We start from the raw sequence: 21,850 nt of genomic DNA on the forward strand, positions 1-21,850 counted from the left end.
TCCCCCTGGTTTCCTACAGCTGATGTGTTAGCAGTTACATTATATTTGATTTCCCTCCTTATGTCACTTGGTGCCCCCTGGTCTTTTTGAGTGATAGACAAGTCAAAGCATCTAGACATCACACCAGGACTTTTAACACTCCCTTCTATAAAGTTTTTGGAGGGTTCTCTTTTTCGGTGTTCCTTCAAATTGTTCTCGATATCCAAGACACCAGTGTCTGACAAGTATTTGGGCTCTGTTTTTAAATACAAGTATTTGGGCTCCATTTTTATGTCAGATGATTGTAGTGGAGTTGCATCTTGAGAGAGTCCCAAATTACTATTTTCTTTAGGTGTAGCACTGCTACTCTGTGACTGAGTGGTCAAGAGGCTGCCCGGAGTCAATCTGTTTCTTTTGAACGCCTGAGTCCTTCTATTTCCTGCTTTGGACGTTATTGCTTTATTTTTTCCAGGTATCTTTTGTACTTTCAATGCATTCTCTGTGTTATCATCAAACGAGCAGACAGTTTCAGACGGCACCAATGTGTTTTGTGCCAGAGCTTGTACTATAGGAGAATCTTTCCCCTCTGTGGCGGTGGTCAATTTCAGCGCCGGCACTTCTTCTTCTGCTTTTTGTGTGGTCTTTGAAGTTCTCTGTACTCTGGGGGGTTGGATAAATTCCATAGAAATGCTTGGTCCAGTTATTTGAGATTTCGAAATTATGTCATCTGAATGTGAAATAGTAAGGTGGTTTGAAGAATCAGATGTTGAATTGCATCCAAAGCTTGTGGCACTTGAGGTAGTTGGGGGAAATTCTAACATTTCATCCCTTTTCTTCTCATCTGTTTGTTTGCATGAAGGTGTTAGATTATCCTTATTGCGAGTCACCCTGGATATTTCTGTGGCATCTGAATCCCATTCTTGGGCAGTTGCTGAAAGTTTAGCCATTTTCACTAGAGTTTTCTTATATGGATGACCAGCTTTTCGCTTTTGTTGCTTTTCCATCACAGGCAAAAGTGAATTAAAGGATATTTTCTCTTTTCCTTTTTTGGTTTCCGCAAGTGGTAACATTTGATGGGATACGTCAGCATAGGCTTTCTCATCCACTACCGCTCTTGAATATTGTCCGGGGTCACTTAGAGAAGAGTCTGATAGAGAAGATTGCTGTAAATCAAGGGCTATAGGTGACTGTGTGACAGTTCCCTTTATATTTTTTGACAGATTGCTTGAAAAGGGGGAGAAAGAAACTATAGTACCGATCCCCACTGCAGCAGAATCTCTACCTCTCTTCTTTTTTACATCAAATCCAGAAACCAAAATACAACTTTCCTGAACATTGGTTAGGCCCACAGGGCATAATCTTTCTAAGAAAGGGGAACACTTATCTTGGATGACTTCTGTTGCCCCTCGTTGAAGATCTTGAGCCATGATCTTTGAATGACTGTGGATGTCCGAAAAAGGACTACAGTCATCTTCCTTCACCTTAAATGCTGCCATATTCTTCTTATATGTTTTGTCAGTCAGGATCTCTTCTCTCCCTTCTGCTCCCTTTTGACAAAAAATGAGAATTGAATACAAATAAGTGATTATTATTGAGGTTGGAATAAGGTCTATAAAACATTTACATTTCTGCTTTGTAATGTTGTTTAAGGATGTCCTACCTTGTGTTCAGTGATTTTCTGACATGAACGGCTTGGTAAATTTCTAGTTTCATCTGTTGAGTAGTCTCCTGCTTCATCTATGCTGTCCCAACTCTTCTCCATGTTGTCAAAGGCTTTCAGGAGAACTTGGACAAGAAGTTCATCTGCAACCTTCATATGAGAAACAAACATAAAATACATTGTCCACTATGTTCCAAATAGAGAAATCTACAGCACAACACTTATATAAGTAGCACTTATATCAGTGCTATTGTATGCAAAAAAAATGTATGTTGGCAATGGCACCATTATGATTCAAATAGCCTTCTAGGATATATAATTTAGAAAAATATGAAATGTACTCACTGCAGATCATATCCAGACACCTTCCGTTATCTGGGAAAAGACAAGTGCTCCTTGGTTGGCTATGGCTACAATATAAGAATTAATACATTATATAACATGTGTAAACACACTAACGTTTGTTGTTGAATTTCTGATAGATCATTTGATATATTGTATTTTTTTTATTTTTTTATTTCACCTTTATTTAACCAGGTAGGCAAGTTGAGAACAAGTTCTCATTTACAATTGCGACCTGGCCAAGATAAAGCAAAGCAGTTCGACAACATACAAAAACACAGAGTTACACATGGAGTAAAACAACATACAATCAATGATACAGTAGAAGAAAAAAAAATAAGACTATATACAATGTGAGCAAATGATGTGAGATAAGGGAGGTAAAGGCAAAAAAAGGCCATGGTGGCAGAGTAAATAAAGTATAGCAAGTAAAACACTGGAATGGTAGATTTGTTATTTGAAGAAAGTTCAAAGTTAAAATATAAATAATATGGTGCAAAGGAGCAAAATAAATCAAATAAATAAATAAAGTAGGGGAAGAGGTAGTAGTTTGGGCTAAATTATAGATGGGCTATGTACAGGTGCAGTGATCTGGGAGCTGCTCTGATAGCTGGTGCTTAAAGCTAGTAACATTAGTACAGTATAATGTAGTCCAAAGGCCGGCAGATGGCGATATTGAGTTGTTTCATCTTACCGTCCAAAGGGAATCTATGCAGCTGGCTATACACTCGTTTCCCGTGGACCTGTTCGTACATAAAACATTCTCCATTCAGGCTGCAAAGCGGTCCATTTCCTCCTTAATTCAATTTAATGGCGAGAAGGGGGGGATAAAAAATTCTGGGAAAATGTGTACTTTCTTTATGAAACACAATTTTCTACTACCATGCTACAGTGGCTAATACTAGTCCCGGATGCTAGCCATAATACTAGTATCACATTCAGATAACCAGGTTGCAGCAGTCGGTTTTTTCACTACTGATGTGTATAGTAGGCTGCATAGATTCCCTTTGGAAGGTAAGATGAAACGACTCAATATCGCCATCTGCCGGTCTTTTGGGCTAGGCTAAGTATAATGCAGCAAACAGTGAGATTTACCATAAACCAAATCCACCCTGCACCATCCTAATTGGTACAGTCCATGAAACACATGCATGCTTGTGACCACAACAAATGGACCATATAATTGTACACATTGATTTTGTGAGTGCACTGTTTTCAGATCAATATTGTGTAGCTAATTAATCTGATGCATAGCCTAGTCGGTGGACTGGAGAACATAGCTAGCCAACAGGGTTTGTTTATTCAACTAGCTAGGGTGGGGGTGAAAAAGACTAAACTGCCATCACACCAGATGGTTTATCATTTTAATTGATGTAGTTTAAATGTCAAGCAAAGCACGTGTCACTCGGCACATAATCATAACCTCTTGTCTAGCTACTAGTGTAACGTGCAGCCTACGAACTGTAGCTAACGCAGGGCTACCATCACCATACACTCCCCCCCCCCCCCCCCCCCCCCCGTTTCATATGCATGCACGTACCATTAGCTAGAACGTGAACTCGTGAAGTCTCTGATCTGCAAAATTACGAAATCGAGATACATTTTGGAAACAACGTCAAAGACGCCCATTTTGAAAGTCATTCCATTCGATTTTCTTTCCCTCTGAGAACCATCTGCGAACCGGAAGTTGGTATCTAACCATGCGCGAGATAAGCACCGAGTGGGTCCAATAAATGGAGTAAACGTTCCACCAAACTTTTTATACCTGACCGCCACGAAGATATGTTTCTATTAAATCAGGCTTTTATTCACCACATTCTGCTTTTCAAACAATTAAGCTCCACAATCCTACAAAATAAAGCTGAAATAAATCCTATTTGGGTTTTTATTGAGATTAAAAAAACATCAACAAATAAAACAAATATTGACATTTCACTTTATTACAGCAAACTTTCCAAATATTTTCTCTGGAACAAAACTCAAACTCACATTACCCTCAAATTAATGTTAGGTGGCTTCACAGACCTATTTCTAATTACAGAGATAGATGCACTATGTTTTACAATATGTATGTTTTTATCTGTATAGTGCAACTGCATTGTCAAAAACATTACAAGATAAGAACATTGAATTAATCGAAACAGCATAGGATAAGAGCAGACCAAGTTGAAAACATGAAACTGAAAGAAACTTGTTACAGGAACGTGAAATCATACAAATTATAGATTTTGCTGTGTACCTCAATTACGATTTTTATATGACAGAAATTGCAAAGTTGCAATGCAGTATGAACTGATATTGTCATGCACACAATTCATTAAAGAAATTAATAGCAGGCTAGAAGACATGTTTAACATACATGCAATCTTGAACAACATTTACATACAACTTCGCCCAGTCTGTGAAACCAAGCCATCCACTTCAGGTGAAAGCCAGGTAATAAAAAACATGTAAAAATAGTTGATAGCTAACAGATAAGTCTTAAAAATAACTATGAGTATTGATGTTTAGTGAATTACAAGGATGATACTAGCTAACAAAAAACCCTCACAGTAGACAATAACTATACATCTTCTGGGAGATATCTTAGTGATGATTGGATTGGAAGTTTACAGTTACCGTCTTGACTCCACAAGGTGAAGTATGCAATGAATCAAGTGAAATAAAGTGCAACTATGTTTAATGGCACCGTCCCAAATGGCACCTTATTCCCTTTATAGTGGTCACATGTGGCTCAGTTGGTAGAGGATGGTGGTAGAGCATGGTTTGCAACGCCAGGGTTGTGGGTTTGATTCCCACGGGGGACCAGTACGAAAAGAAGAAAAAAAATGTATGAAATGTATGCATTCACTACTGTAAGTCGCTCTGGATAACAGCGTCTGCTAAATGACTAAAATGTAATAGTGCTCTACTTTTGACCAGGGTCCGTAGGCTCTGGTCAAAGTAGTGCACTTTATAGGGAAGAGGGTGCCATGACAGTGACACTAACAAAATCTGTATCGAAACAAAGATAGCTGGGAAGAAGTTGTTACATTCAAAGCTTTGGCAATTAAGAGAAATAAAATTACAAGACATTAGCATTTTGAAAATTGCAGACCCTCAGGAGAGATAAGACAACAATTAAAAGTATGTTATTTATTTATTACAAGAAACAAAACACTGATTTAACCCATTTTAGCTTCTTATTTACCTATATGAGTAAATAGACAATTGATTCATACATTCATGATCTTTCCCACATTGTAACATTTTGGATGGAGATGAAGGAACATCTCGGTAAAAGCTCAATGAGAATATCATGACCAAAAGGATGCGCATGGAATTAGAAACCGTATCCAAATGGGATAAGTCTGCACAGACCAATATATTAACAACTGTCAATGAAATTGTCTTCACATCATTCAAGCTATGAAGGGGAAGAAAAAAAAATGACATGGTTTCCACAAAGCATCAAAAATAATAGCAAGAGCAAATAGACACGTAGGTTAATTGAGAAAACTAAAGAGTTGGGTAAGAGCTATCCCACTAGTAAAATGTTAAAAACATGTCCATTCATCCTACAAGATGCTACTGATATTTTGTGTTTCCCGGCAACAAGGTATGTTGTCTTGTTCAGTCTGCTCCACCTAGGTTCCTTTTACTTTAGAAACCTTTTTGGTTGAGCCAGGCTTCCTGCCTCCGCCTCTTAGAAACAACCCCCACCTTCTTTATGAGCTGCCGCCACCTTACCAGGTTTGCTAGCCTTGTGACAACCACTGTGTGGTTTTATTTCCTCTTCAAATTGGACACAAGTCTTCGTCCTCATCTCTCTCTGCATCTTCATTTTCCTCCTTCTCTGAATCACAAGTTGTATAATCAACTTTCACAGATGTTCTCCTGCCTCTTCGCCTCTGGGCTTGGAAGGCAGCTTCATCTAACACATTTGCTTTACCATTGGTGCAGCGGTAAAGCTTTACTATTGGAGAAACAGTGCACCCCTGTTTGGCTGGGGGTGCACTATTGGACCTATGCTTCTCTGCTGCTCTCTTGGCTTTGTTTGCTTGTACGGAGCCTAAGGGGCGGCCCCTCTTTTGCGGGGAACCATCTATAACGGGTGGCTTGGAAACTTTAGAGGTTGGAGGTGGGTTCTTCCGTAAGTGGGCACCTCTCCCCATTGTTGCCTTGCGTGGACGGCCTCTTGCCCGTGGCTCAGCAGAGGTGGCTGGGGGATCCATGTAGGGGTGGATGCGCGGCCTTCCGAGAGGCTTCCACACTCTTGATCCCTTAGGTTGGCTTTTCAGTTTCTTTCTCTCTTCTTCCTCCTCGGTTGATAGCGGGTTCTTCTTCGGCCTACCCATTTTTTTTTTGGGTTTAACATTTTGGGGCCGGCCATGCTTCAGAGGTGCAGTTCCGAGAGGCTTCCACACTCTTGATCCCTTAGGTTGGCTTTTCAGTTTCTTTCTCTCTTCTTCCTCCTCGGTTGGTAGCGGGTTCTTCCTCGGCCTACCCATTTTTTTTGTTTGTTTAACATTTTGGGGCCGGCCATGCTTCAGAGGTGCAGTTGGCTCTGCTGAAACAGCATTAGGGTCAACCAGTTTACATGGCCTGCCCCGTGGCCGCTTGTCTAGTACCCTCAGTATCTTGGGTGTCTTAGAGCCTGATCCTTTGGGCCTTCCCTTTCCCCTCTTAGGTGGTATGGGGTTGCCATTAGACAAGGCTTCACCTAACTCCTCATCACTACCAGTATCAGAGGCAATTATCTGTCCTTTTTCCGACACTGTTGCCCCTTTATCCGACACTGTTGCCCCTTCTTCAGACACTGTTTCCCCTTCTTCAGACACTGTTGCCCCTTCTTCAGACATTGTTGCCCCTTCTTTCATCTGTTTTCTTGCAACCTGGCTCCTTCGTTCTTTCCTTCCAGCTCACTTTCTTGGAGGACTAGTGAACTACTTACGGCTTCCCACTGTAAAACACACATCTCGAGAAAGTTACAAAACAAAATGTTCTTTGTGCACCCCTTCATTGCTTCATAAAACTGACCTACATTGGCACGAGAAAGTGTAGCTAACATGTATTGCAACATGCACAGCCTAAACACAGATTTTATGTTTACTGATTTTTCCATTTATGTATATGGTAAGGTGCACAATACTAACAAAATCTGATATGAACGTCTCCATGACATCCCTAATTAAGGTTGCTGCATTAAAGCGATTCTGAAATCTAGCTAGCTGGTATCCTGAATCAGTGATTGTTTTGGTTAGTAGTAGTTAGCTAACTTTACCAGCTGTTCGAAGAAACATAATATTAATCTTTTAGGACAGGGTTTCCCACACTCGGTCCTACCCACCCCTGGGTGCACGTTTTGTTTTTTTCCTAAGCACTACATAGCTGATTGAAATAATCAAAGTTTGATGATGAATTGGATATATGAATCAAATGGGTAGTGCTTGCGCAAATACAAAAACGTGCACACAGGGGGAGGGATTGCCCAGGTCCGAGTTTGGGAAACCCTGTTCGACAAGTAACTAGTTAACTAAATGGACTTGAAAATAAACTAGCTAATTTGCTAACTACGTAGCATCGCCAGCTATTTCGCTAGGTAGCTACCTAGCTAGTTATAGTGACAAAGCCACCTAACTAGCTAGCTAGTTAAATAAAGGTGAAATAAAATAAAAGCTATCAAGCAGTTGCACGAACGCTTGCGACAGCCATGGATAGCAAGCTAGCTAGCTAGCTCACGCCGTTAGCTTGCTAGCGAAGCTAGTTTAATGAAAATACCACACTGCGCAGAATACGCCTCACCTTGATAAAATCCTTGGTTAGATATCGTTTAATCTCATGAAAGTTCCTTGTTGTTCCTTGTTGCTAGCTAGCGATGTAAATTTCAAACAGAATTTGTGGGGGCTGATTTGTAAACCCCTACTACTAAGACCACTTTTTTTAGTTCCGTTCTGTTAGGTTGCGTCAATCAAATCTGGTATCAGAACAGAATTTAACACTAAGTTACTGAATGTATTCTCATCTTTTTTATTCAATTTAATTAGGCAAGCGAATAAATGGTAAATTCAATCTTCGTATATACGGGTTCACTGTAACACCTCGCAGGGCAAACAGAGAATGAACTGTTCACACACAAAGTTATTTTTTAATACTCTGACAGGCCCGCTCTGAGCGGGAACTATCTGTCAGAGTATTAAAAAATAACTTTTCTCTGGCACCTTATTCCCTTTATAGTGGTCCCGTGTGGCTCAGTTGGTAGAGCATGGTGTTCGCAATGCCAGGGTAGTGGGTTCGATTCCCACGTGGGACCAGTACGAAAAGAAAAATGTATGAAAATAAAAACAAATGTATGAAATGTATGCATTCACTACTGTAAGTCGCTCTGGATACGAGGGTCTGCTAAATGACTAAAATGTAATAGTGCTCTACTTTTGACCAGGGTCTGTAGTCTCTGGTCAAAGTAGTGCACTTTATAGGGAAGTGGGTGCCATGACAGTGACACTAACAAAATCTGTATCGAAACAAAGATGGCTGGGAAGAAGTTGTTACATTCAAAGCTTTGGCAATTAAGAGAAATAAAATTACAAGACATTAGCATTTTGAAAATTGCAGACCCTCAGGAGAGATAAGACAACAATTAAAAGTATGTTATTTATTTATTACAAGAAACAAAACACTGATTTAACCCATTTTAGCTTCTTATTTACCTATATGAGTAAATAGACAATTGATTCATACATTCATGATCTTTCCCACATTGTAACATTTTGGATGGAGATGAAGGAACATCTCGGTAAAAGCTCAATGAGAATATCATGACCAAAAGGATGCGCATGGAATTAGAAACCGTATCCAAATGGGAAAAGTCTGCACAGACCAATATATTAACAACTGTCAATGAAATTGTCTTCACATCATTCAAGCTATGAAGGGGAGGGGGAAAAAATGACATGGTTTCCACAAAGCATCAAAAATAATAGCAAGAGCAAATAGACACGTAGGTTAATTGAGAAAACTAAAGAGTTGGGTAAGAGCTATCCCATTAATAAAATGTTAAAAACATGTCCATTCATCCTACAAGATGCTACTGATATTTTGTGTTTCCCGGCAACAAGGTATGTTGTCTTGTTCAGTCTGCTCCACCTAGGTTCCTTTTACTTTAGAAACCTTTTTGGTTGAGCCAGGCTTCCTGCCCCGCCTCTTAGAAACAACCCCCACCTTCTTTATGAGCTGCCGCCACCTTACCAGGTTTGCTAGCCTTGTGACGACCACTGTGTGGTTTTATTTCCTCTTCAACTGGAGACAAGTCTTCGTCCTCATTTCTCTCTGCATCTTCATTTTCCTCCTTCTCTGATTCACAAGTTGTATAATCAACTTTCACAGACGTTCTCCTGCCTCTTCGCCTCTGGGCTTGGAAGGCAGCTTCATCTAACACATTTGCTTTACCATTGGTGCAGCGGTAAAGCTTTACTATTGGAGAAACAGTGCACCCCTGTTTGGCTGGGGGTGCACTATTGGACCTATCCTTCTCTGCTGCTCTCTTGGCTTTGTTTGCTTGTACGGAGCCTAAGGGGCGGCCCCTCTTTTGCGGGGAACCATCTATAACGGGTGGCTTGGAAACTTTAGAGGTTGGAGGTGGGTTCTTCCGTAAGTGGGCACCTCTACCCATTGTTGCCTTGCGTGGACGGCCTCTTGCCCGTGGCTCAGCAGAGGTGGCTGGGGGATCCATGTAGGGGTGGATGCGCGGCCTTCCGAGAGGCTTCCACACTCTTGATCCCTTAGGTTGGCTTTTCAGTTTCTTTCTCTCTTCTTCCTCCTCGGTTGATAGCGGGTTCTTTCTCGGCCTACCCATTTTTTTTGTTTGTTTAACATTTTGGGGCCGGCCATGCTTCAGAGGTGCAGTTGGCTCTGCTGAAACAGCATTAGGGTCAACCACTTTACATGGCCTGCCCCGTGGCCGCTTGTCTAGTACCCTCAGTATCTTGGGTGTCTTAGAGCCTGATCCTTTGGGCCTTCCCTTTCCCCTCTTAGGTGGTATGGGGTTGCCATTAGACAAGGCTTCACCTAACTCCTCATCACTACCAGTATCAGAGGCAATTATCTGTCCTTTTTCCGACACTGTTGCCTCTTCTTCCGACACTGTTGCCCTTTCTTCAGACATTGTTGCCCCTTCCATCATCTGTTTTCTTGCTACCTGGCTCCTTCGTTCTTTCCTTCCAGCTCACTTTCTTGGAGGACTAGTGAACTACTTAGGGCTTCCCACTGTAAAACACACATCTCGAGAAAGTTACAAAACAAACAAATGTTCTTTGTGCACCCCTTCATTGCTTCATAAAACTGACCTACATGGGCACGAGAAAGTGTAGCTAACATGTATTGCAACATGCACAGCCTAAACACAGATTTTATGTTTACTGATTTTTCATTTATGTATATGCTAAGGTGCACAATACTAACAAAATCTGATATGAACGTCTCCATGACATCCCTAATTAAGGTTACTGCATTGAAGCGATTCTGAAAACTAGCCAGCTAGTATCCTGAATCAGTGATTGTTTTGGTTAGTAGTAGTTAGCTAACTTTACCAGCTGTTCGAAGAAACATAATATTAATCTTTTAGGACAGAGTTTCCCACACTCTGTCCTACCCACCCCTGGGTGGACGTTTTGTTTTTTTCCTAAGCACTACATAGCTGATGGAAATAATCAAAGTTTGATGATGAATTGGATATATGAATCAAATGGGTAGTGCTTGCGCAAAAACAAAAACGTGCACACAGGGGGAGGGAGGGCCCAGGTCCGAGTTTGGGAAACCCTGTTCGACAAGTAACTAGTTAACTAAATGGACTTGAAAATAAACTAGATAATTTGCTAACTACGTAGCATCGCCAGCTATTTCGCTAGGTAGCTACCCAGCTAGTTATCGTGACAAAGCCACCTAACTAGCTAGCTAGTTAAATAAAGGTTAAATTAAATAAAAGCTAGCAAACAGTAGCACTAACGCTTGCGACAGCCATGGATAGCAAGCTTCGCTAGCAAGTTAATGAAAATACCACACTGCAGAATACGCCTCACCTTGATAAAATCCTTGGTTAGATATCGTTTAATCTCATGAAAGTTCCTTGTTGTTAGCTAGCGATGTAAATTTCAAACGGAATTTGTGGGGGCTGTTTTGTAAACCCCTACTACTAAGACCACTTTTTTTAGTTCCGTTCTGTTAGGTTGCGTCAATTAAATCTGGTATCAGAACAGAATTTAACACTAAGTCACTGAATGTATTCTCAGCTTTTTTATTCAATTTAATTAGTCAAGCGAATAAATGGTAAATGCAATCGTCGTATATACGGGTTCACTGTAACACCTCGCAGGGCAAACAGAGAACTAACTGTTCACACACAGTTTAAAAAAAAATACTCTGACAGAGTTCCCGCTCAGAGCGGGCCTGTCAGAGAAGAGGCTGAGCGTCGTTTAGACTTGCTCAGCCTATCGCAGGCGCACAGGCTGGTCCCAGCCTCTTGGCGGTCACTGTTGCCAGGTGAAGTTGTCTTCCAGCTTATCTTCGTGTTTTTCACCCAAAAATCAGCAACCTGTTAGGGTTTAACCAACTATTTGTTTGCATAACCTATATAATATAACAAAGAAGTTATGCTATAATATTAAGTTTATACTCTATATGATAAGAGCATACTGCTGTGTGAGAGGAAGTGGCTCATGGGATGGTGGGTCATGTGGAAAGAATGCAGATGCTGTAAATCAGGGTTTTGGAAGAGCTTGTTAAAAGATAACGGCAAATAACAGAATATGGGTGAAATGTATATGCGGGGGGTGTCGGGGTTTTAAGGGAAATATGCATTGTGCAGTCACAAGATAAGTCAACTGCAAAAGACAATAACTACACCCGGCAACAGGAAGTGCGTCACGAGGTTGGGACCAACCTGCACGCCGATAGGATGAGTAAGTTTAAACCATGCTCATTCTCCCTCACAGGCCAGCAATGAGCAGGAACTATCTCTGTCAGAGTATATAAGGGAGAACAAAGGATGTGTCGCTCTCTTCTCTGTTTTGCCCTGCGTAGTGTTACAGTATATACGAACAACATACTTACCACTCAAGTGTTTGCATTAATTAAAGTACAAAGAAATCAGAAGTTACTCTGTGCTAACAATTTTGTTCTGATACCAGATTTGAATTGACGCGACCCAACAAACCCCAAGGACAGTGCCTGTTTTTATGCTAGTTATTCTCCACTCTATCAGTTCCTCACGTACACATGTCCTTGAGCAGTTTCAAAACCAGGCAGTGTGTGTGTGTGTGTGTGTGTGTGTGTCACAAGTCTAACTCAGCCTACACCCCTGCTGCACAGCAACCCTCCAGTTAGTCACGTCTATTATATGTTGCTCAATCTATGTTAATACAATACAAACCTGTTATGTTTAACATTAATGTATTCACAAGCTATGCACCACATCTAGTTAAATAAAATATATCCCAACAATCCCCCTTTTCACATCTGCTGGGTGTGAACATTACCCAGTAAGAAGAATTTAGGATTCCCCCTTTTGACACCCACTAGGGTGTCACTCACTAAAATACAATACAAACAAAAAGAATCACACTTTTATTAATAGGAATAACGATAATAGAAACCCTTCAGTCCTTCCAGCTACACCCAACTTTTACTAGGTTGGCTACCAGCCACCCAGGAACTTCAAACCCTCACATTAGGAAAGACAAACATTCACAATATTTAAAACTGATTTGTAAAGCAGAAAAGCACAAACAGGGAATTTTGATTCCCCCTTTTGACACCCACTAGGGTGTCACTCCACCACCTCACCAATAGCAAACCAAGGGTCATCCGTAGCCAACCCCATTTTCCTCCGAAAGTTAGACTCAGTGTCTGCATCTCCTTCTTGAGCCTCCAGCAAAGGCATCATACCAGCAGCATGCACGACATCTGTAACAGACTTTCTCAGACAAGGCATGATACAGGCAGCAGAGCACATCAGAATTAAAAACACAATTAGGGTCAGAAATCCAGTAACCACCAGTGCAGCATACTTACCAAACCACTCACCCAACCAACATGCTCTTCATTTCACCAGATAGTTTATCTAAACCAACTAGGGCTTTTGAAATGCTCCCGTCAGGACTGGTATTGTTAGGGATAAACATACAGCATTGTTCACCAAACATTTTACACACCCCGCCATTATTAGCCAAAATCATATCCAGCGCCAGTCTATTCTGTTTAGCAGTTCTAGTGGTAGCCTCTAGTTGCTCAGCCATACCTGTCAGTGCAGTGCGAGTATAGTTAACAAATCTCTGTTGGTTATAATATATCCTTTTATATTAACACACACACACACATCAGTAAAGAACTCCACCCAGCTTTAGGCGGCTGTATTTTTCCACAGTACACATACATTCCTTATCAACCTTGCCACCTGTCTTCTAATCTCCTGCCCACTAGCCGTTCCCAGGCCGTTGTTACTCTCCCTGACTTAGGGAGGCATCTTCCCCTGTTCCTTTCCCAAGGTCGCCCTGCTCATTTTGAAGTGGTAACAGTGTCTTACTCACACACAGTATTGGAATATAGTTTTTAACCCATTATTATAGCCTTTATAATTTCAAATACATTTCAACGGGTTATATGGTTTCTGAGTGAAATCATTTAGTCAAACCTTTAATCATATAATTTCCATTACAATCCACCCGATAGGCTAAATATTTCACACACACTATAACACATCTATTTTTATTGGATTCATAAATTTCACACAAAATCAAACTAATTCGGGACATCAAAGAAAACAATTGCATATACTGTCAACACATATTTATCGATGACTGTTCTAAGCCTATCTCCAATCATAACACTTCGGATCAGGATTTTTGTTATGACCTTTACTTAAAGAAACAGTCTTCCTAAACTCTAAAGATGGTCTCATCTACCATGGGCTCCTCCTAATTGAATGAATCCTCCACCAGGCTCGGCGGTAGGTATTTGTCGTCCCACTGGTCTGAACTTGGACTCGGTCCGTTTCTCACCATCTGCTGCGTCATCGATCTCTCTAGAGTTCTGGTGATTAAACCTTTCATACTTGGCATATACTCATCAATCACACAATATCAACACACTCATACAGGTGAAAGCAGCCCATAATACAGTTCTTACAACACTTTTCCATTTCCCAAACATGAGCTGTGTTATCAGGAATGTACGTGCAGCAATGAACCTAATCATTCTACCCACACCGCCCTCTTTTGCCAATAACATATCGAGAGTCAGTCTATTTTACCAGGTCATGAGGGAGGTGGCGGATAATTGGTCAGAGAACCTCTTTACCGCATCCCCGGTTTCATTCATGAATCTCTGTTGATTATAAAAGATGTCATTAATCCAATCCACATTTTTATTTATTGTCAACCACCAAAATAATGTAGTGTTAAAGCCTTCACATATTTGATTCATAGCTTTGTATTCATCTGGAACTTCCCTGAGGATGCCAATAGCATCCATCTAGACAAAGCTACTCCCATCCTGGTCAAAACTCCTCCTGTGCCTACTTTAGCCTCCTATAACTGGCCTCTGATGACTAACTTGAACTGGTTGGACCTATAACCCCAGGGCGCAAGTTCCTAACCACCCTTTGTGGTAATTTCTGTCGTATGTGTCCTTTGCTGTTACTAGCCCACCCTTCATCAGTTAGTTATAGGTGCTGTGAGGTTCAGAATTTTCTCCTGTACTTCTAAACCTAAGTCAGTCACATTAACGATCACCTTTCAGCCATTAAAATCATCTAAGTTCTCGGTGCCATTCTTGTATCTATAACACTGGTACTCATCAGGAGTTAAGGTGAACCGAGGTGGGTTGGCTGAGTACTTCAATCTGGCCAACCCCAATTCCTGTACAGTTGTCTGCTTCCCCAGGAAATTGTTTAATGTTTACCTTAAATTGTACATCTTGATCTTTTTTGATTCCTTATTCTGTACGTCACTCATCAGTGTATGGTATAGTTTATCTTTTCATTCTTATAAATGACAACAGTGTCGTATGATTAGTACCGGAAGGTGGTGGATCTGAATGTATCAGAAAGATTAGACTATGATGCAGCTCAGAGTCTCTACTCTTCCCAAAAACCGCCAACCCTCTCCTGCCCTTAGTCGATCTGCTAGGCACTGCCCTATACTCACACCTCTAGGAGCACACACATTGATGCACGGTCGGGATAGGGAATCTTCGTTAAGGAGGTAACCCCCGGACCCTGTTGGTATCGGTTCTTCTCCTAACTCTGTGTGTGATCAGCAGTGCTCTGTTGTGTACATACCTTCTTGCAGTGGATAACATGGACCCAAGTGACTCTCTCAGTTTTTCTAATGGCAAAGGCAGTGGTTTAACAGAACCTGGTATGGGCCTTCCCAATGGGGCTGCTTCCAGTCTTTTCTCCTCAGGGACTGGATCCACACCCAGTCTCCTGGTTGGATTGAGTGAATCACCTTCTCCTGTAATTCACCTGTTGGACACAAAATCTTGGACATACGGGTTTGGTTAACAAACAGTCTTCTCATGTGTTCTGCTAGTATTTTTTCAACTTCTATGTCTACCTGTTCTGGTATCTCTAACTCCGGCATTCTATTTGTTCAACCTGATTAGCTAAAATGTCATCCATCATTTAAAGAGATAGATCCTAGTAAACCAACTCTAGGGATAATATCTTGACCTAATATTCTAGCTACCATAATCATGTCCACCAAGTAAGTTGGGAACGCTTCTACCCATTTGCTATACTTATCTATTATTGTTAAACAACCCTTCTTCCCCTCTCTTCGGAGTAGTTCAATAAGGTCCATTTCCAAATGTTGGACTGGATATTTTTTTTAAAGTAAATATCCTCTAGGCCACCACTCTTTCCTAACTGCTCTACCATCCTTCCCCCTTTATTGATACATGGCTCAGGCCATGTACCAATAATGGGTTGTTTCCAAATATTCACTAAATGTCTCACTGTCTCCCTGGTTGCACTTCTGGATTTCAGAAAAATCAACATGTCTTAATATCAAGATTATTCCATAGCTACTTAAATTTATCTCGATACCCTCAATGATCCTGGATCACCTACAGATGTCATATATTCCTGTCCCGTTGGCTTAGAATATATCCTAATACTTGACATAAGTCTACCATTATTAAACTTATTCAACAACAAAATATAATAATACTATTATATCAATTCCACAGCCTTGTTGTGTTAAATCTCTTCCACTGAATACAACCACAGCTGACTACCTAAGGGAAAATACTTACCTAGATAATGTATAAAAAATACTACTACTGGTCAAAAGAAATTCAAATAACATTATCAGATCAAAATGACTAATCTGAACTACTCCACAAAGGAAAATTATTGTACCCTTCTTGTTCTAGGAAAATAGACTTAAGGAAGCCTACCCTTAGTCTAAGGCTTTGCCCTTTTAGTCTTCTCATTGGTTCAAATTATCAATTGTGTCTAAGAACTTTAACTCCATCATAATTATCAGTAATACAGATTCCCTTCAAATTAGTATTACAAATTACCTTAAATTCACTATCCAAATGGCCCTCCCATGAGGCTGATCAGACCACAAGGGGGAGCCCTGATAGAGGTCAAAAGTCATACCACCCTTTCAAAAATGTGTTTCTTACTTTATTAGACAAATTAAAGGAAAACCCTCAAACAAATGAAAGGAAAACCGGCAAACATTATCCACATGTTATATCCCAGGTTCCCAGAACTTCATTAAAACTCAGAAAATAAAACTTTTAAAATTCCACGTGTGCCAGCCCCTTTAAAAGATATTGTGGCTCCTAGGTGTACAGAAGGAACACTATTAGCTCTCCAATTTAGCTTCCTGTGATGCCTATCGGTTGAGGGACTGTGTTGATCTCCGGGGCGCTTTTCACCACATATCTTCTTTAGTTTCTCCAGCATAGCCAACCCTATGCGCTCTTTTAATTTAGCCTTCTCCATCGTTTCTTTAAATGTGCCTGTACGCGGTTCCCCCTCCTGCTTCCACTCGGAATAGGTTTTGTCTGTTTTTCGTTTTAGCGTTTCCAATATTTTACCGGGCTCCCCGTCGACTGGGAGTCCGTTGGGTGCATTAATACTACCTTCTTTTATCCATCCCTTATATAATTTTCCCCCCCTTCTCTTCCACTCCTTCCCGTCTTTACCCCCATTAGTTTCTAGTGCTGACTTCAATGCTTTCAGCACCCTCTCGGTCTCCTGGTTGGTCATATTTAATTTACGTTCATAACAACCTATCTATCAATGTTAATTTGCGTCCCTACCGGACGTTTCTAACATTCTTTATTTCCCCAGCGCTAAATGATATAACTCAGGTCGACCGTCCCCGACCTCTTATTTACCCGCAGGTCACTCAAACTTGGTATTAGTACGCCGACTTAATACCCAATGTACTTCAGTCATTCAGTGGTTTCCTCAGTGTAACACAGCCTTACCGGACCTGTACCTTTATCCGTAGATCATTCACACTTGATACTAGTACGCCGACTTAATATCTAATGTACTTCATTCATATGATTGGGTTGACCTCCCAATCTTCATTCAGTCTTGTAACCAGTCCCAGACTTGGTAACCACACTCAAACTTGGTATTGAATACCTAGTACATTTCAATCGCTGTTACACCTACATCCACTCACACTCATACCGGTTATGTACGCCGACTAACCAAACACACACACACACACACTTGGTACTCTGTACCTAGTACATTACATTCACTTGTTATATCATCAACAACCGATCGGTTTCAAAATTGCATCCACCATAATTCACACTTCTTGTTATCTTACTATTATTGTTAATTATTTCAAACGTTATCAATTATATAATTTGGTAACTTACATCAAACAGGTGTCTCACAAATAAATTTGGATAACGCCAATGTGCAGAACTTTAGTTATTCACAATAGGTGTCTGCTTACCTTTTTAGTTGACCGGTCAGGATTTGTGAGGCAAACCATCCGACGACAGCAATGGCCAATCGGCCGGACAAGTTCCAGCGAAGTCCTTCTACCAGATCACGTCGGGGTCACCAATTGTTAGGTTGCGTCAATCAAATCTGGTATCAGAACAGAATTTAACACTAAGTCACTGAATATATTCTCTGCTTTTTTATTCAATTGAATTAGTCAAGCGAATAAATGGTAAATGCAATCTTAGTATATACGGATTCACTGTAACACCTCGCAGGGCAAACAGAGAACTAACTGTTCACACACAAAGTTATTTAATACACCTTATTCCCTTTATAGTGGTCCCGTGTGGCTCAGTTGGTAGAGCATGGTGTTCGCAATGCCAGGGTTGTGGGTTCGATTCCCACGTGGGACCAGTACGAAAAGAAAAAAAAAAGGTATGAAAAGAAAAAAATAATGTATGAAATGTATGCATTCACTACTGTAAGTCGCTCTGGATAAGAGCGTCTGCTAAATGACTAAAATGTAATAGTGCTCTACTTTTGACCAGGGTCCGTAGGCTCTGGTCAAAGCAGTGCACTTTATAGGGAAGAGGGTGCCATGACAGTGACACTAACAAAATCTGTATCGAAACAAAGATAGCTGGGAAGAAGTTGTTACATTCAAAGCTTTGGCAATTAAGGGAAATAAAATTACAAGACATTACAAGACATTGCAGACCCTCAGGAGAGATAATTGTTGTCTTAAAAGTATGTTATTTATTTATTTATTACAAGAAACAAAACACTGATTTAACCCATTTTAGCTTCTTATTTACCTATATGAGTAAATAGACAATTGATTCATACATTCCTGATCTTTCCCACATTGTAACATTTTGGATGGAGATGAAGAAACATCTCGGTAAAAGCTCAATGAGAATATCATGACCTAAAGGATGAGCATGGAATTAGAAACAGCATCCAAATGGGATAAGTCTGCACAGACCAATATATTAACAACTGTCAATGAAATTGTCTTCACATCATTCAAGCTATGAAGGGGAAGGAAAAAAATGACATGGTTTCCACAAAGCATAAAAAATAATAGCAAGAGCAAATAGACACGTAGGTTAATTGAGAAAACTAAAGAGTTGGGTAAGAGCTATCCCACTAGTAAAATGTTAAAAACATGTCCATTCATCCTACAAGATGCTACTGATATTTTGTGTTTCCCGGCAACAAGGTATGTTGTCTTGTTCAGTCTGCTCCACCTAGGTTCCTTTTACTTTAGAAACCTTTTTGGTTGAGCCAGGCTTCCTGCCCCGCCTCTTAGAAACAACCCCCACCTTCTTTATGAGCTGCCGCCACCATAACTAGGTTTGCTAGCTTTGTGACGACCACTGTGTGATTTTATTTCCTCTTCAACTGGAGACAAGTCTTCGTCCTCATTTCTCTCTGCATCTTCATTTTCCTCCTTCTCTGAATCACAAGTTGTATAATCAACTGTCACAGACGTTCTCCTGCCTCTTCGCCTCTGGGCTTGGAAGGCAGCTTCATCTAACACATTTGCTTTACCATTGGTGCAGCGGTAAAGCTTTACTATTGGAGAAACAGTGCACCCCTGTTTGGCTGGGGGTGCACTATTGGACCTATCCTTCTCTGCTGCTCTCTTGGCTTTGTTTGCTTGTACGGAGCCTAAGGGGCAGCCCCTCTTTTGCGGGGAACCATCTATAACGGGTGGCTTGGAAACTTTAGAGGTTGGAGGTGGGTTCTTCCGTAAGTGGGCACCTCTACCCATTGTTGCCTTGCGTGGACGGCCTCTTGCCCGTGGCTCAGCAGAGGTGGCTGGGGGATCCATGTAGGGGTGGATGCGCGGCCTTCCGAGAGGCTTCCACACTCTTGATCCCTTAGGTTGGCTTTTCAGTTTCTTTCTCTCTTCTTCCTCCTCGGTTGATAGCGGGTTCTTCCTCGGTCTACCAATTTTTTTTGTTTGTTTAACATTTTGGGGCCGGCCATGCTTCAGAGGTGCAGTTGGCTCTGCTGAAACAGCATTAGGGTCAACCAGTTTACATGGCCTGCCCCGTGGCCGCTTGTCTAGTACCCTCAGTATCTTGGGTGTCTTAGAGCCTGATCCTTTGGGCCTTCCCTTTCCCCTCTTAGGTGGTATGGGGTTGCCATTAGACAAGGCTTCACCTAACTCCTCATCACTACCAGTATCAGAGGCAATTATCTGTCCTTTTTCCGACACTGTTGCCCCTTCTTCAGACATTGTTGCCCCTTCTTCAGACATTGTTGCCCCTTCTTTCATCTGTTTTCTTGCAACCTGGCTCCTTCGTTCTTTCCTTCCAGCTCACTTTCTTGGAGGACTAGTGAACTACTTAGGGCTTCCCACTGTAAAACACACATCTCGAGAAAGTTACAAAACAAACAAATGTTCTTTGTGCACCCCTTCATTGCTTCATAAAAGTGACCTACATGGGCGCGAGAAAGTGTAGCTAACATGTATTGCAACATGCACAGCCTAAACACAGATTTTATGTTTACTGATTTTTCATTTATGTATATGGTAAGGTGCACAATACTAACAAAATGTGATATGAACGTCTCCATGACATCCCTAATTAAGGTTGCTGCATTGAAGCGATTCTGAAAACTAGCTAGCTAGTATCCTGAATCGGTGATTGTTTTGGTTAGTAGTAGTTAGCTAACTTTACCAGCTGTTCGAAGAAACATAATATTAATCTTTTAGGACAGGGTTTCCCACACTCTGTCCTACCCACCCCTGGGTGCACGTTTTGTTTTTTCCCTAAGCACTACATAGCTGATTAAAATAATCAAAGTTTGATGATGAATTGGATATATGAATCAAATGGGTAGTGCTTGCGCAAAAACAAAAACGTGCACACAGGGGGAGGGAGGGCCCAGGTCCGAGTTTGGGAAACCCTGTTCGAGAAGTAACTAGTTAACTAAATGGACCTGAAAATAAACTAGCTAATTTGCTAACTGCGTATAATCGCCAGCTATTTCGCTAGGTAGCTACCTAGATAGTTATCGTGACAAAGCCACCTAACTAGCTAGCTAGTTAAATAATGGTTAAATAAAATAAAAGCTATCAAGCAGTAGCACGAACGCTTGCGACAGCCATGGATAGCAAGCTAGCTAGCTAGCTCACGCCGTTAGCTTGCTAGCGAAGCTAGTTTAATGAAAATACCACACTGCGCAGCATACGCCTCACCTTGATAAAATCCTTGGTTAGATATCGTTTAATCTCATGAAAGTTCCTTGTTGTTCCTTGTTGCTAGCTAGCGATGTAAATTTCAAACGGAAGTTGTGTGGGCTGATTTGTAAAGCCCTACTACTAAGACCACTTCTTTTAGTTCCGTTCCTTGAAATAAAAAATCTGTTGTCCTCTTCCTTCACAGGACACTGATGACACTTGTGGTTAGTGCTACACCTAGAGAGTTCGCCATAGTCTTTTATGCTATTCCATCTGGAACTCTCATGTCGTTTAGAGTTGTAACCAGACCTCATTTTCTTGACCTACCAGTTGACTCTCCAATAGGAAAACTGTGTTTCTCCTTGCTCCCTTAGAACAACAGATCTATACGTGCTTTATTTCAACGGGATATTGTATCCATTCCTTATGTCACAACTTACTGAAACACATTTGTCAATAATATCTGTTGGGAAAAAGTCTGGTTATTATCACACAAATGCCTGCTTGTTAACAAGGTCAAAGAGGTCTCTTTCAGAATGGTCCATAAGTATTACCCTGCAAATCACTACCTGAAGAAACTCAAAAAGACATTAACTGTACTTTTTGTGTTGAGCATCCAGAAACAGTTTTGCATTTATTTTGGCATTGTCTACATGTAAAGAAATTATGGAAAAATATTCATAGTTTTATAATTGTTCATATTCTTGAT

The 21,850-nt window shown here is 40.9% G+C and overlaps 3 protein-coding genes, 1 long non-coding RNA gene and 2 other non-coding genes across 6 annotated transcripts; 2 read left to right on the forward strand and 4 right to left on the reverse strand.

The window, feature by feature from the left end:
* Positions 1-1,195: 1,195 nt before the first annotated feature.
* Positions 1,196-3,671, reverse strand: LOC106570127 (uncharacterized). Its single transcript, XR_014380400.1, has 4 exons — positions 3,522-3,671; positions 1,985-2,049; positions 1,640-1,789; positions 1,196-1,526 (listed from the first exon to the last, which is right to left on the reverse strand). It is a non-coding gene; the product is annotated as an uncharacterized LOC106570127 (long non-coding RNA).
* A 1,430-nt stretch (positions 3,672-5,101) lies between these two features.
* On the reverse strand, positions 5,102-7,972 carry LOC106570123 (uncharacterized). Its single transcript, XM_014142154.3, has 2 exons — positions 7,766-7,972; positions 5,102-6,923 (listed from the first exon to the last, which is right to left on the reverse strand). The coding sequence occupies exon 2, from the start codon at positions 6,838-6,840 to the stop codon at positions 5,758-5,760; it is 1,083 nt and encodes a 360-aa protein (XP_013997629.2). The 5' UTR covers positions 6,841-6,923; positions 7,766-7,972; the 3' UTR covers positions 5,102-5,757.
* Positions 7,973-8,198: 226 nt separating this feature from the next.
* Positions 8,199-8,274, forward strand: trnaa-cgc (transfer RNA alanine (anticodon CGC)). The gene has a single exon. It is a non-coding gene; the product is annotated as a tRNA-Ala (tRNA).
* Positions 8,275-8,600: 326 nt separating this feature from the next.
* Positions 8,601-11,327, reverse strand: LOC106570124 (uncharacterized). The gene is made up of 2 exons (XM_014142155.3): positions 11,038-11,327; positions 8,601-10,225 (listed from the first exon to the last, which is right to left on the reverse strand). The coding sequence occupies exon 2, from the start codon at positions 10,140-10,142 to the stop codon at positions 9,165-9,167; it is 978 nt and encodes a 325-aa protein (XP_013997630.1). The 5' UTR covers positions 10,143-10,225; positions 11,038-11,327; the 3' UTR covers positions 8,601-9,164.
* Positions 11,328-18,283: 6,956 nt separating this feature from the next.
* Positions 18,284-18,359, forward strand: trnaa-cgc (transfer RNA alanine (anticodon CGC)). The gene has a single exon. It is a non-coding gene; the product is annotated as a tRNA-Ala (tRNA).
* Positions 18,360-18,678: 319 nt separating this feature from the next.
* Positions 18,679-21,343, reverse strand: LOC123726736 (uncharacterized). Its single transcript, XM_045694601.2, has 2 exons — positions 21,160-21,343; positions 18,679-20,315 (listed from the first exon to the last, which is right to left on the reverse strand). Exon 2 carries the CDS (start codon positions 20,230-20,232, stop codon positions 19,276-19,278), a length of 957 nt encoding a protein of 318 aa, XP_045550557.1. The 5' UTR covers positions 20,233-20,315; positions 21,160-21,343; the 3' UTR covers positions 18,679-19,275.
* Between the last annotated feature and the right edge of the window lie 507 nt (positions 21,344-21,850).

Source organism: Salmo salar, chromosome 14, assembly GCF_965601325.2.
Source record: "Salmo salar chromosome 14, fSalSal1, whole genome shotgun sequence".
NCBI lineage: Eukaryota > Metazoa > Chordata > Actinopteri > Salmoniformes > Salmonidae > Salmo > Salmo salar.